The sequence below is a fragment of the Ammodytes marinus genome, assembly GCF_949987685.1.
Source record: "Ammodytes marinus genome assembly, chromosome: 11".
NCBI lineage: Eukaryota > Metazoa > Chordata > Actinopteri > Uranoscopiformes > Ammodytidae > Ammodytes > Ammodytes marinus.
In genome coordinates this window covers 12102472-12118214 of record NC_137215.1, presented here as the reverse complement: position 1 = coordinate 12118214, position 15743 = coordinate 12102472, and the positions used below count along the sequence as shown (strand labels likewise).

The 15743-nt window shown below is 39.9% G+C and overlaps 1 protein-coding gene across 1 annotated transcript in view; it reads left to right on the top strand.

The window, feature by feature from the left end:
* Window positions 1-15743, top strand: part of srbd1 (S1 RNA binding domain 1) — a 49369-nt gene that overhangs the window by 3623 nt on the left and 30003 nt on the right. The window contains exons 5-14 of the mRNA XM_080036439.1: window positions 806-972; window positions 1374-1491; window positions 1619-1757; window positions 2381-2477; window positions 2639-2825; window positions 7741-7844; window positions 9249-9356; window positions 9626-9783; window positions 12162-12252; window positions 12504-12611. Coding sequence (XP_079892565.1) covers window positions 806-972; window positions 1374-1491; window positions 1619-1757; window positions 2381-2477; window positions 2639-2825; window positions 7741-7844; window positions 9249-9356; window positions 9626-9783; window positions 12162-12252; window positions 12504-12611 — 1277 coding nt within the window. The remainder of the gene's footprint in view (window positions 1-805; window positions 973-1373; window positions 1492-1618; window positions 1758-2380; window positions 2478-2638; window positions 2826-7740; window positions 7845-9248; window positions 9357-9625; window positions 9784-12161; window positions 12253-12503; window positions 12612-15743) is intronic.

Genomic DNA, 15743 nt, shown 5'->3' with positions numbered 1-15743 from the left:
GACCAAACTTGAAGTTTTTGGCCTGAATGCAAAATGCAATGTGTGGCGGAAACTAACACTGCACATCACCCTATACACACCATCCTCACCGTGAAACATGGTGGTGGCAGCATCATGCTATGGGGATGCTTTTCTTCAGCAGGGACAGGGAAGCTGGTTAGAGTTGATGGGAAGATGGATGGAGCCAAATACAGGACAGAAAACCTGTTAGAGTCTACAAAAGACTTGAGAGACTTGTTCCAGAGGGACAACTAGCCTAAAAATACAGACAGATCTACTATGGAATGGTTTAAATCAAAGCATAGTCATGTGTTAGAATGGTCCAGTCAAAGTCCAGACCTCAATACAATTGAGAATCTCTGGAAAGACTTGAAAATTGCTGTTCACACACGCTCTCCATCCAATCTGATGCTAAATCTGAAGCTCAAGCTATTTTTTAAAGAAGAATGGGCAAAAATATCAGTCTCTAGATGGGCAAAGCTGGTGGAGACATACCCCAAATAGATTAGCAGCTGTAATTGCAGCGATAGGTGGTTCTACAAAGCATTGACTCAGGGGGCTGAATACCTTTGCACGCCACACTTTTCAGTTTTTTATTTATAAAAAAAATTTAAAACCATGTTTCATTTTCATTCCACTTCACAATTATACGCCACTTTCTGTTGGTCTATCACATAAAATCCCAATAAAATAAACGTACGTGTGTGGTTATAACGTGACTAAATATCGAAAATATCAAGGGGTATGAATACTTTTGCAAGGCACTGTATATGCTGCTTGATTACCTGTGTGTCCTTCCTGTCAGCTGCTGTCCACCCTGGCATGTGTTGAGCCATGGGTGTGTAAAAACATAATTGCGTTGCTTCGTGAGGAAAACACAGTTCCATTCATGGTGCGCTACCGCAAAGAGATGATTAACCACATGGACGCCGATGCTGTCCGAGACGTCCAGCTGGTATATGAGGAGTTATGGTACGCAAATAAAATAAATAAAACTTAAACATCTTATCACCCACTCATATCTCTCGCCAGCACTCTGAATGTGTGCAGAGGCAAAACTAGAAACAGAGTTTGAAATTTAAAGCTGTAACCATTAAATATTTTCTCATATGAGCTGATTGAATTGGGTTCCTGTTCAGACAGCATATTAGACACTGACCACTAGATGGTGCTAGTGGTCAAGTTTTGTGGTCTGAAACAATATCAGTTTTGAGTGATCGTTTCACATCACTATAACATTGTGTTTATCTATGTTAATACTAAAGCATTGTGCTATATATTTGTTATACGTTCATTCATTATTCCTTACTGTACATAATCGTTGTTTCTTTTTGTTTGGGTATAATTGTTTTTATGTGTGCTTGTTGATTCAGCTCTCTGGCTAAGAAGACCCAGTCTGTTATTCAGACCCTGAAGAAGGACGGAGTTTTGACAACTGAGCTGGAACAGACCCTGAGGAGTTGTCGATCGGCAGATGAACTGGATCATGTGGTCAGAATCTCCTTTTAATGCTGAATATTGTCCTCTAACATTTACCACAATATTATATAAATGTGATTTGGAGATTAAGTTCCTGGTTGTTGTCATCTCATTCCGGTGCTTGTGTTTTTGGCTGTAGTATACCCCCTATAAAAAAGGCAGTAAGCTGACGAAGGCTCGCCGGGCCAAAGCACTCGGCCTTGAAGACGCCGCCTCTGCACTGATCGACAAACCGCACACTCTGGATTTAAGAACATGGGTAAAACCTGGTACTGAAGGTAAGACACAAAAACCTTGTTTCCACTGGCCTGTCCGGCTCGGCCCAGTGTGGCTCAGCACGCTTTAATGTGCGTTTAAATGGTCAAACGTTGGGCGGGGTCCCAAGATGAGAAGGCTGAGCTCCTATTTTCATCACCCTTCCGTTGGGGTATCAAGGCGTCTGAAAGGCTCAGAAAAGGGTGGAGCTACACACTGCAGTCCGTGTGGCCCCGAATACGAGGGGACTTTGAAAATTTAGGAGCGGTTGGTTTGACCGAGCAAAAACAAGAGACAGCTGCTTTGACCAAATTTGTTCCACTGCTCGATGCTCTGACCCATATTCTGTCCGCTGCTATCCCTGTCTGGCTTAACCCCGTCTGGCTTAACCCCGTCTGGCTTAACCCCACCACCCCCCCAACCACAAAGGTAGTGTCGGCAGTGGAAGCACACACCAGATCTAGCGTAACCGAGCTGACTCGATCCAAGCCGCACTGTTCAGTGGAAATGAGGCACACATTTTTTTATCATTACATACAAATATTAATTGATGAAATCTTCAGTCACATTTAAATGATGGTAAATGTAACAAAACAATGTTGAATTTATTTTCTCTAACAGGTTTTAATATGTGTGTTTGTGTTAGGTCTGTCATCCGTGGAAGAGGTGGCTACAGGTGTGGAGCATATCTTGGCTGATATGATCGCCAAAGACCCTGAGACACTCACCTACGTTAAAACATTGTGAGGATAAGCAAACAGTTGGATATTTGATGTTCATTTCCGCTATGGTCTGTGTTTCATTGATGATGCCTTCAGATGATCTTTAACTTTAAACATTGATTTGATAATATTACAGTGCTGTCTTTTTTCTTTCCCTCTCCGTTTCTCTGTTGTTGTGCCAGGTGTGAGAACAACTTTGTGACCATCCAGTCTTCTGTGTCCAAGTCGGCGCTAAAGGAAAAAGAGCAGGAGAAGTCTGTCCAAGGCCACAACAAACCAGGGTCCCATCAAAACAAAAACAAGGACATGGACAAGTTCCAACTCTACTTTGACTTCACCTGCGGCATCCAACGCATCCAGTCCCACCAGGTAACCAGATAGACATGTTTATCGTTTTAATAGCACATCAACCCATCCATCCCTCCCTTTCTTATTTCCTGCTAAGTTAAGTACTTAACTACATTTTGAGCTGGGGCCTGCAGGATAGGTTACATTTTTTAAAGGTTAGTCCTGGTATGCTCATCACAAATGTTTCTTCAAATAAAGAAAATTCTATTTCTATGCACAATTTAAAGTTAATATACAACTGTAAAGCTATTCCACTTCTAATATAGGGAGTTTATGATTTATTCAGATGTTACCATGAGTTGGAAAAATTACAGCACCAGCAAACAGCTTAAAACAGAGAGCTAGTGTGTAGTAATTTGTGGTGCCTATTACTACACAATTGGGAAACAAACTCAGAAAAAGTATAAAAAAATGGTTTTATATAAGACTTTCAGACTGTACTAAAAGTCATTTACACCTGCGTGGTGTGTTTTACTTGTCTCCTACAGACAAACACACACATATACACACACACACACACACACACACACAAATGCACACCATCTGTTTGTGTTTGTGTCACTTCTGTCTGCTTCATGTGTGCCGCTTCTGAATGCTAGCCATGTCAGTCACAGTTAGCCTTGTCTGTGCCTCCATATTTACCCTCCTGTGCCCTGCCCTGTCCCTCTAGTGACTAGTGGGTTACTCAGAGTTGGTCCCCGGCCTCATGTGTCACCACAGCTTCCATCAGCCGCTGCCTCTCTGCCACACCACACTCTCTGGCAACCGCGCTCTGCCCTTCAGTCAAACAATCACATACACGAACATGCGTACGCACACACTCTTTCACACACAAGCTCAGCCCGAAAGTCCCCTCATTCTCTTCTTTTAACATATGTGACATGTCCCCTGCCGACATGCCATTGGATTAGGAAGCTTTGATTGACAGGCGCTCTCCTGTAGTGACAGCTACTGCTGCTGGGCCCACAGGCGGATGGAGGGATGGGGGGAGGGAGTGGGGGCGGTAAAGGGAGGGAGAGAGAATGAACAGATGAGCGACGTTGTGTTGCGTCCGTCACTTATCTCTGTTGCTCCGCTCTCATCTGCCCCCTCCCTCCCTCTGGTCTCCTGACTAAACCTTAGCCCTCCAATCCACTCAACACCTCCCCTCTCCTCCCCACTGTACGGGAGGCCTCTAATTCGATGACTCGCCAATGTCGTGGAGTGTTAATCCACTGGCTGCTGTGACCCTGCTAGCTTTGGGATTCCGGCTAAAATGAACCTTTTCTAGCCGCCAAGTTGGCGGGAAGGGGGGAGCAGGTGGGAGATGTGTTTTGACAGGAGGCATGTGTGTGAGCACAAACGTGCCTGTTCTCTTAAGCACATTCCGTGAAGCCCCCGCTCTGGTGGTTTCCCAAAGGAAAAGGACGGGGCATTATATAAAAATAATTTTCAATTAATAACATGTCGATGTAGTAATTGTTTATTCTATTAGTTGTTTCAGCTTTTAAAATGTATTTTCCTATTAGAGCTGTATGTGGCATGTAGTGAGTACCACTATTATTTATTTAATTTATTTTTATGTAATAGTTTGATAAATTCATCTGAACCTAGTGTATTGAAATCTCTGGTATTTAGCATGTCAAATCATAAGCCAATTTGACATATCGGTTTGAGATGCTTAGCTCAGATTTAATTCAGTCAGTTGTGATTTGAGGCTTTCTTTGTAGGGCATGCCTACCTTATAGCTATTAGCAGCCGGTACATTCTTGAGAATGCCAGTGCATATTTATTGAATGTGCAGTGGAGTATTTTTAATGCGCTTTGCTTTTGATCAAATGGTAGTTTAGCGCTCCAGTCTTGGGCTCGCCTGCAGAGCTGCTTGGGTAAATGCAGCTGCTTCATCAATTAAACACTCCTTTTTGATGGACAGGTGGAGAAAAACAAGTTGTTTGTGCTGTCACACACAAACACTCAGTTTGTCCTAATGCTTTTAGAATCTCAAAAGACGAAATAACTCTATTACTTCTTGTTGTACGCTGGTGCCATACATCATTCATATTTCAGTAAAGCAAATAATGGTAAAGTATTCAGATCATTTACATCAATATAAAGAAGTTATACTATTAACCTTTTCAACAGACATTTAAACAGTTGTTTGTTTTTGTTAAGACTAGTTGAGTGTAAAAGGTACAGATGGGGTGCAGTGTTTCCCTGATAAATCAGTATCTTTGTTGCAAAGATCAGTGTTCATGCTAGACCATGATCCACATTGATATTTAAAGGTGCTGTAAGCGGAATGGTTCTTTTAGCTAACTTCCTGTCGGTTACTGCAGTTAGCAGTCCCCTCGCTCGTCCCTACGTCACCACATTAATGCACTGCGGTCTTCAAGCAGCGAGTTATCTAGCATCATCTCAGATCCATAAGTGTGATAAAAACATGATAAAAACCATCAAATCAGACATTGGGAAGGATTTTTACCTGCTCCGCCATTGTAGGCGCATAAACATTCACCCATCTGTCGCTCTGGCGTGCACCAGCAGTGAGACGGGTGTCGGTTTGTAGCTTTCTCTCTTGTGATTGGATATTAATTTCGGGATCCCCGAAAAGTTTATTAGCCGATTACATGCAGAGCAGCTGACTGAGAAATTGGCTTTATGAAACGCGCACATTATGAAAGTGAACACTGTATTTATAAAGTTGAAAAAATTTAACACTTATATTAACATAAATAAACCGCTTACTTCACCTTTAAAAAGTCAATATGTATATGTCTAAAAAATCATATTCACTAAATCTAGCATACCTTCAATATACCTCCAATAGGTATTACTTAATTGCTTATAATACAGTTAAACCATAACTTTTATTCTAGGAGTATATGATAATCTCTTGGCACTGGCAGCTTTGTACATTTTACCATGTGTGTCAGCCGGGTTGAAAACTGTTCAAGTGTGCTGTGAGTGTGTGTGTGTGTGTGTGTGTGTGTGTGCGGGCATGTGTGTTTCTGTTTATCCTTGATATGTCGGATGGATGGATGTGTTGATGATTGTGTTTCTTTAAAGAAAGGGTGAGACAGAGATGGAGACAGATAGAGAGAGGACAGTCGTTGGCTGACTGCCCTCCCTTGGGGGCTGGTGGAAGGATGAAGGGGCGTCTAGGAAAGACATTCTGTCTGGTCTCGTCAGAGTTTGGCCAGTACTGGGCAAGATGTCACTCCTGGCCCATCTAACACGCACAAACACAAGCCTCTCTCTCTCTGTCTCACATCGCCCTTCCTTTCATATCACCCTCTGTCCTCCACTAGTGACCCAATCCAGGCAGAAACTGAGACACGTGCAGACAGACACTAGCTTATTTATCAGCAACTGAAGAAAACAGAGCAAGGACACAGATCACACAACTGTAGGGACAGACACATTTCATACACCTTACATTTTCATCTTACATTCACCGTAAATTATCGAAGATGGAATTCATTCTGAGTGTTTTTTGGAAGGTAAAAGACTAAGAAGTCAAAGTTTGGGTTAGGGTTGATTGCATTTGCAGTTGTGCTTGTCAGTATTACCTTTTTAAAATGTAAGTTTTTCGTGTAGGCAACACAAAAGTAAATTTGTAAATGTTCTGATAAATATAACTTACTTAATAATTTTTTAAAGTACAAATCATTCAATGTATTGTCTATGTGTTTTGTACCTTTTTTAACTGGTGCCAGCATTAGTTTATCAGAAATGTCTTATTTTTATTATATACTATTTGTTAAGTTATTTAAATACTTGTTTGTCACCACACTCAACAAGCAGACAGCATATCAGGTGTAGTACATGTAGCAATCGGACTGTGATGCATTAAATCATGTAACAATGTCATTTTTCATTATACAAAATTAACGTTTGTGCCTGCGAACACAGATTTAATAAGACATTTATATTAATTACCTAAATATAACTTCTATTATTCACTTTCCCGGATGTTCAGAGAATACAAAATGAAGTGGTTGCCTTCCTCCTTTCGACAGCATGTGCTTTGATGTAGATTGTTTGAGAAATCTCATCACAGTCAGTGCGGCAGCCCAGGGCAGAAACATGCCAACAGAAGAGAAATCTTAACTTTAAAACAGAATTCAAGAAGGCCTGCTGCATTAATTCTCGCCTCTGCCATGCCATTAGCTGTGTTTTATATTTCCGTTTTTTTGTTTGAGTGTGTGCGCGTATGGGTGCGGCATTTCCGAGGGTGCTGCTGAGTGGTAATGGTTGTGGCACCACGTTTGTGTGTGAGGGCGGGGGTAGGCCTTGCGGTCTCAGCGCTGATGGTGGCGTAGTGGTGGCATTTGTCAGCTTGCTTCTTCCGCCTGGTTTCCAGATTGACGTTTTGTGTCTTGGCCCTGTTCTGTGGCGGGGTAAAGGTTCCCCACTGAAAAGGTCAGACACTTACTACTGTTTGCTTAACAGCGTGTAGCAGTTCCTCTGAGGGGGGACCAGCACACAACAACACAGGCATGGCCACAGGATATACTCCTAGGCTCAACACTTTTACACACATGTGTGTGAGGAGGGTTAAAAGATACATTTTTTTGTGCTTTTGTTGAGAGGTTTGGGTTCACAAATTTTATTTATTTTTTTACATACGTTATACAAAATAGAAACAAGGTATTCTGAAAATATACATCATCACACTTTACACAACTTAGATATATTTTTTTTAATTCAACGGACATTTTAGCTACATTCTGGCTTTTTGCTGCAAATAAATTAAATGACAGTGTCAGATTTTGAATGTAAACCTAGATATAAAGGATATAGAAATCCTTTCATTATTAATTAGCACTCACAACGAAATGGTAATATGCTGGACTACTGCTTTTAAGTTGTGACCCGTGTCATTTGTGCATGTGTACTAATTCATTTTATTGTATTGCATGTAACAGGGGAAATGTTTGTGTGTGTATGTGTACAGACCCTGGCTATTAACCGAGGGGAGAGTCTGAAAATGTTGACAGTGAAGGTGAATATTCCCGACAGAGTCAAGAGTGACTTCACTAGGTGGTGCATCAACAACAGGTCAGAAACACAATAATACATAAAACAACCTTACACACATTTGGATAAAGCATAGAGTTTAACAAAGATTTCCTTGGTAGAACTCACATGATTTACAGTCGTTTTAAGTACACTTTCTATTGTCCTTTTGAATTAGAGATTTGGGTAAACATATAACATATATACTAGGGCTGTCAAGCGATTAAAAAAATTAATCTAATTAATTACAGGCTCTGTGATTAATTAATCTAAATTAATCGCATACTTTTATGACACTTGTATACCTGTTTATAAACAGCTGTATAGCCTACTACAGTTTGTTTCTCTCTCTCTCTCTCGCTCTCTCTCTCTCTCTCTCTCTCTCTCTCTCTCGCTCTCCGTCTCTCGTAACTTCTGTCTCCTCCCCTCAGCCAGCTTTATACATGAACTAGCGCCAAATTTTCTCAAAAAAACAAGCAGACTAAATTACGACTTTCCATCTCCCACAACAGACAGTGCTGCACTGCCACCGATGAATCGGCATAGCCTATGCCGATTCATTCACCATTTTCGTACTCATAGGCAAAAATATTGACACACACACACAAACACACACACACACACATGGGGCGGGTGTCCGTTTAAATGCGAGACAGCTAGCAAACAAAATAAGATTGAGAGATAGGCCTACTGTTTTGAACCTATAGCCTACATTGTTGCACCCACTAAATCAATAATGCACGGACACTGCAGAGAATAAAGTAAGATGTCTTCCTACCTTCATGCTTATTTGGCCGAAGCATCGCATAAACCGTCCATAGAGCCCTCGAGTCGGCCCCTTTCCCCTGCTTCTCTCTTCACTTTTCTCCCTTTTAACCGCGCGCCCGGGCCGGCAAGCTACAGGTGCAGCTCATATGTCCATGGTGCAGCTTCGCACCACTTTTACACCGGGTCAAAGGGCATTATAGAAGTGCGATTAATCTGCGTTAATTTTTTTAATCGCGTTAATTTTTCTGTGATTAATTAATCGAAATTAACGCGTTAATTTGACAGCCCTAATATATACATTATAAATAATCAGCTTTGAATTTGCAAAGAGGAAAACCAAAGAATGTGGAATGTGTGACATTGAAGCCGTTTGCTGACAAATGTCCTCAGTCATCTTATATGATTAGGGTTAGAGAAATAAAGTTGCACTTGATATTTTATCATGACGCTTTCTTACTTGTTTTGAAATTAATACTCTGTTAATATCGCACAATGTGCAATGGTTGAACATATTTATTTCAAACTATTTTGGGGTGGGATATGCAACATATTTTCTGTTGAGAGGGAGGACGTTGCTTCGCTGATGAGGGGGAGTCATCTATTTTTTTGTAGATGGGATTTTTTTATCAGTCGACATAACCTAAAGAAAACACATTCTCCCCTATTGTTTTAATGCAGGTGGAGGCCAAATACATTTGCAAGAGAAGAGTTAAGTGTGATCATCAGGAATGCAGTAGAGGATTCTTATAAAAGGCTTATTCTGCCTTTTCTCACCAGGAGTTACAGGTATTTTAAGTGTGACTGTTAATATGTGCGTGCTGTGCTTTCATGGGGTTTCCCCTTTTAAAAACAAAATATGAATTAACTCCCTATTCCCTATTCCATACTCTGATGTCCCTATCCTTTTCCTCTTTATTTACTTATCTTTTTTCTTATTTGTTTTTGTCTTCACCATACAACCAACCTGTACCTCTCTCTCTCCCCCCAATCTTCTGCTACTTTTCCCCTCTTTCCTCATCTCTCTCTTTACCCCTTCCGGCATTACCTCTCCTTAGGACTAAACTGACCAGTGCAGCAGAAAAGGAGTCAATCGCCATGTTTGTGAGGAACCTGCGACAGCGCCTGTTGGTGTCTCCAGTCCGGGGTTGTGTCATCATGGGTGTGGACCCTGGCTTTCGACATGGCTGTAAGCTTGCAGTTCTGTCCCCCACAAGTAAGGGTGCCACATAGTGGACAGTACAATCATCTACAGGGTTGCATCTATTTTAATTTCACTCTTTCTGAAGTCGTTGACACAGTGTAGCCGGGCATTTGGGGGTGCAAGCTGTGTATGATAGGCTGCAGAGTCAGATGATGCTTGATGATCCAGTGAGGTTGAAAGCAAAATACAGCCTTATCCTGTGCAACTGTGTTCTTAAATAAGTATTAAAAAATCCTGCTTCGATGTCCCTAATCAAAACACATAATGGGCCGGTTTCACAGACAAGGCTTAAACCTAGTCCGAGACTAAAATGCCTGTTTGAGCTGGATTAATTCAAAGCCACTTGCACAGACTCAGTTTAAAATAGGGACCTGATAAGCCTTTGGCTTCTTCCGTCTCCCTTCGGACAACACAAAGTATGATGTATGAATATTTGCAAGAGAAAATTGTGTATTGTGTGGAATTGTCCGAAAGAATAATAAAAAAAAAAAAAAAAAAATAGTCATAGATTAAAGCTATTCTGGATTAAACAAAGCCAATTGCAAAACTGACGACTAGAGCTACTCTAGGTCTAAATTTGAGCTTCTCCAAAGAGGCAGGTTTAACTTCAGTTTAGTGGTGTTTGAGAGGGAGCATGGACTATTTGGAATATCTAAATGAAGACCAACTCCCACTGCAGAGGCCAGCCAGAAGAGTATGTGTGGATAGGTCTTATCCAAAACATTTATTTGATGAATTTACGCTTCGAGACTGCTTTCAATATGGAAAATGCACTGAAAATAATAACTTTGCTTCAGCTTATTAGATGGATGCATTTAAATTGAAGATGTATTCAGCATAATAAAATGAGTGTCTAAAACAATTCTGTTTTCAAATGTGGTTGTTGTGATTTAAAATACTGACACACATGAATAACAAAATGACAAAACACAACATGAACACCTTTTATTTTCTACTTATATCTTCACTGTGATTAGTAATCACAATTGTCTCAGTACTGTATCTTGTTTGAATCATAGCTTCATGTCCAATTCCACCTGTAGAATTTAAATTTTCATGTCATACTTCCTTCAGATATTGCATTTTCTGTTCATGGAATTCTCATGCTAACTTTCATGCAACGTCATCTTTTTTGTCCTTTGTTGAAAGGTTGTGGCAAGCTCTTCTTTAAAGCGATATTTGGGTTTTTCTACAGAGTCTATCAGTGCAGATATCATTAAATATAATGTCAAAATTATAAATGAGAAAGATGTGAAATACCGATAATAATGAAGATAACCTGAAGTTGGTGTATTGTTCTCTTAGTAACATTTTCATTAATTGAATTTGTTGCAAATTGCGGCCCAACTATTTATTGCTCAGTCCCAGCAGTATGGCTTTTAGATTCAATAACCGGATGGTCTCAAACTAATTTTTTTTAAGAGATTTTTTTTCAAATTCATTCAAGTTTATTGATGGGATTTGTTTAGCCTCTGCCATTGTTTTTTTCTCACAAGCAATGGTGTTTCTGCTCCACTCCGGGTTTTTATGATCACCGTTGGACCAGCAGCATGTGCTCATGGGCAGGTGTTTACAATCAGGCTTATTTACCTTACTCCATAGTCTCAGACAAACTAAGCCAAATTTAAGCCATATCCATAAAAGTGACTTAAACGTCCCAGTTTAACTAGTCCACATTAAGGCCTACTCCTGGCTTAATCTAGGCCCTGTCTGTGAAACCGGCCCAATAAAGCTAAACTTATTCATACATACTAATAGCAGGGTTTGACTGACACATCAAAACATGGAAATACGTCCAGTTCTCTAAATCAGTGGTCTTCTATTCATACATGTAATTGGTAGTTGCATTTTGATATATTCAATAACCACACACGACAAATTGCTATTTAAAAAAACAAAACATAACTGCTGTATTTCACCACATATTTCTTCCCTGCTGTCTGACCCACAGCTGAGCCTAATCTGCCATTAAGGAAACTTAATTACCACGGCAACAAGGATGATGGCAAAACATGTTCTGTAATGTGCCTCCACAAATTCCTGGTCAATAGGCTATATTTGTCTCTTTCTTTTCTGTCTTTCTCTCTCCACTATTAATCGCATGTCAAAACCCCTCATATGCTTTATTCACTGTACTAGTGATAAATCAGAACTAGCATAATAATATTGAGAAGTCAGACATCTCTTCATTATATTATCATATATATGAGTGTGTTTTTGTGTTTACGCCATTGCTGCCTCATTTGAGAAATATTGTCTGATACTATATAGCTTAGTACGTTAATGTATTTTAATACAGACTAAGCCTCTTCAATTACATCACAATACCTGATCAGCAACATTTCCTTTTTATTCTCTCCTTGTGTTTGTCTACATCTCTTTACTCTCAGGTCAGATTCTCCATACTGATGTTGTGTACCTGCATAATTCAGGACAGCGTAATGAAGCAGACAAACTGCGCCACCTTATGATAAAATACAGGTACTGCAGCTTTTTTTCTCTCAGTAGTGACTATATAACTCAACTGAGAATGGTACACTTAAAAATCGTTTTAGAATATGTAGTTTTAATTGATGTTTGTGTCTGTTTTTCATTGATGTAAAACACATCATATAGTCTGTTTCCGATGTATCACTGTACTCATGACTTAAGATTTCACCCACATTTTTAAACCTTTAATTGTTGCTTTCTTTATCCTCATATTTAACCCCTCTTCCTCTTGTCCATACTAGCTGTACCAAAGTTGTCATTGGCAACGGGACAGCATGTCGTGAGACTGAGTCCTTCTTCACTGACCTCATCTCTAGGCGCTATTGTCATCCCCTGGACTTGTCCTACTGGTAAGTTCCTACAATACAGTGCATGCTCCAACAGGTCTGGATTATCCTCACTGTCTAGAGGGCTGACTTTCATCTCATAGTTTGATTTGTATTTGGTCCATGATTTACACATTATCCAATATGTGATTTTTCATATTCCAGTAAAATAAACGGAATTTCATATATCCTATTGTTAGAAAAAGCATGTTTAGAGACTGAAATGTAACTGAAAATAGATCATGTCATATGTGAGTCGATGCCAAGGTTCAGCATGCCATTATTATAGAGAAAAAGTACAGTATTGAAGGATGGTCTTTTTATAGAAATGTAGACAGTTTAGTGTGTGGACAAAAAGGGGTGAGGGAACGAAGCATGTGAAAAAGTAAAGGACAGAAAGATAGCTGGACACAGATGGAGAGTAAGACAAATTGGAATGTGTTCCAAAAGTGAATTTTGTCTTATTAAAGCCATCTGGACTTTGTATCACTTTGGTCCAATTAAAGAGACATTTGTGTAACCAGGCCCAGTCCACACTTCAGAATACAACAGCACAGAACTTCCATCCAAGCATAATAACCACTGGCCTCTCCTCGCTTCTAGTCTCTTTCTCTCTCTGCTGAATTCCATGTGTGTTTGTTGACTTGAGGTTAGCAATGGGACCACAGCCTAGAATGATCTGTGTGTGTGTGTGTGTGTGCGCGTGCATATGACTTTCCCCAGTATCTTTGAGTTCATACACACATTTTAGAGGTGTAATAACCCACATTTTCCTCTTTAGTCCGATTTTCTGTCTATTTGCAAGAACAGAAACTGTCAAAGTGGGGCGTTTATTAAGTTAACTTCAACAGTTGATTATTTTTATGACGGACATTATTTTTTCTTTTGAGCAGACTTGAGCACCTCCAGAGCAGCAACATTTCACATCTTGATATAATGTCTCTCTTGTTCATTCTTTTTCTGGAGCTAATGGCATTCATGCTTTTCACAACTCGTCAGAATGTTGGACAGGTTCTTGATGTGGTGCTGGCTGAATGTCCTATACCACCTGATATGATTAACTATATTTTTGCAGCACATAGCACATGTGTAAATGGTCTGCCTTTGCCTTAATATGGTTTGGGGAATAAAGGCTTTTGCGAGTGCATGAACTTTGGAAGAGCAGATACATTTTATTTTGACGTTATCCATAGAAGTATGGTGCTTGTTATCCAGATAATATCGCCCGGGAGTCGCTGTTTTTCTTCCTTACTTTTGTTTCGTTGGACTGTGGCTGATGCAGGCTTAAGTTAGACACATATATATTTAAGGGAATCTGCGAACACATTGCTATGCTTCTCTACTCGCTACCCTCCATCTCTCTCCATCTTATGTCCCTTCTCTTTAGTTTTATCTTCATTCTTCTCATCTGTTATCTCCCTCCTTCCTTGCCACTGTATTTGTTTTCATCGTCTGTCCTCCTTAGACATAACAGATTGATCAAATAACACATGCTTTTGAAATGCCCTGCAGAGTCCAAATGCTGGTCTCTTAATAACTACTCCTAGTCAAACCATATGTCTTTGAAATGTAAGAATCTGGGGTAATGCCACACTTTGCACATCTTTGAAATATATTTGATACCTGTGTGGGATTTACCTTTGATATCTCAGCAGAAATTTCAGCCCCATGGGAAGAATATAGAGCTCATAAAAATGTGGTACACAAATCACATCCTATTAATATTTTCTTAATGTATACATTTTAAAATGTATTTAGTGTGATGATGCAGGGATACCTGGATATGTTACAAGGTATCGGAAGTATCTAAAATACAAATATAATTTGTGTACTTTTGTCATCTTGTGGTAAAAAGCAAATAATAGTTATTTCATTTGGGCGTGTACATTTTAAGCACTTCCTTCTCAATCATTTGTAAACACAATGATCAGCAAATTATTCATTGTTTAAAGCTTATAAAATGTAAAATGCCAATATCCTTCAAAGCAATTTTTATTTAAAAAAGTTTAAAAAAAATTCTCTTAGAGGACATGTATTTATTGAAGTAGGAATTTGAATCATAAATAAGAAACGTATACAATAGATTAATAATTTTGAATCAGTAATGAACTAAAATAAAATTACGCCAGTTAAGTTAAATAATTTTTTTTGCCAGCCGATTGACTTTTTTGTTGGACTGACATAAACATTCAATTTTTTGTAAAAATGTTACAGCTATCTGAGCAGACATTGGTCTCTATTGTCCCTATTCTGACCAGAATATATCTTGATACATCATGATGGGAGGGCAGGGAAAGATGACTAGCCTCAAGGAGCTACGGTTGTTGCTAACTACAAGGGTCTTTCTCCCCTGCTGACTGACCCACAGATGACCCTAACCTGCCATTAGGGAAACCTCATTACCACAGCAACAAGGATGATGGCAATGACGGAGAATAGCCATGTAGCGTCAGAAACAGCAAGGGGTCTTAATGCTTGCTGTGAATGTCCCCACTTTAATTAATTGACCCAGTTACTGGTATACTTTGCGCGATCCTATATGTGAAACGATTTGTCCGCTGACCTTATATCAAAAACAGTTTTTGATCGACAGGTGTAGAGAGTCTTTCAGGCAGCCCGTGGGTTGAAGCTGGCTCAGTCATTGCAGTGGAAAACCAACAGCACATACAGCGATGTTACACTGCACAGACAAACTCTTTGTGGAACTGAATGCTGTCCTGTCTGTTTCAGTGGATTCAAGTTACTGACTATTTCCAATTGCACAGACATTACCATCCATGTCTCTTTGGCTTCCGTTGTTTATTTTCTGCTCTCGCTCTGTCATCCTCAGCTGCTGAAAGCACTTGGTAAGGTGTATCCTGGCTTAAAAGCTCAAAAAGATCCACAAAAATGTGTGTGTGTGTGTGTGTGTGTGTGTGTGTGTGTGTGTGTGTGTGTGTGTGTGTGTGTGTGTGTGTGTGTGTGTGTGTGTGTGTGTGTGTGTGTGTGTGTGTGTGTGTGTGTGTGTGTGTGTGTGTGTGTGTGTGTGTGCGCGCGTGCGTGCGGATTACAATGGAAAGAGATTATATTTTGTCTTCATTGCGTTATTTGAACCGACCGTAGAAGAATTTCCTATTTTCTTATAGGATTTTTAACATCATTACATTGTTGGTTGGG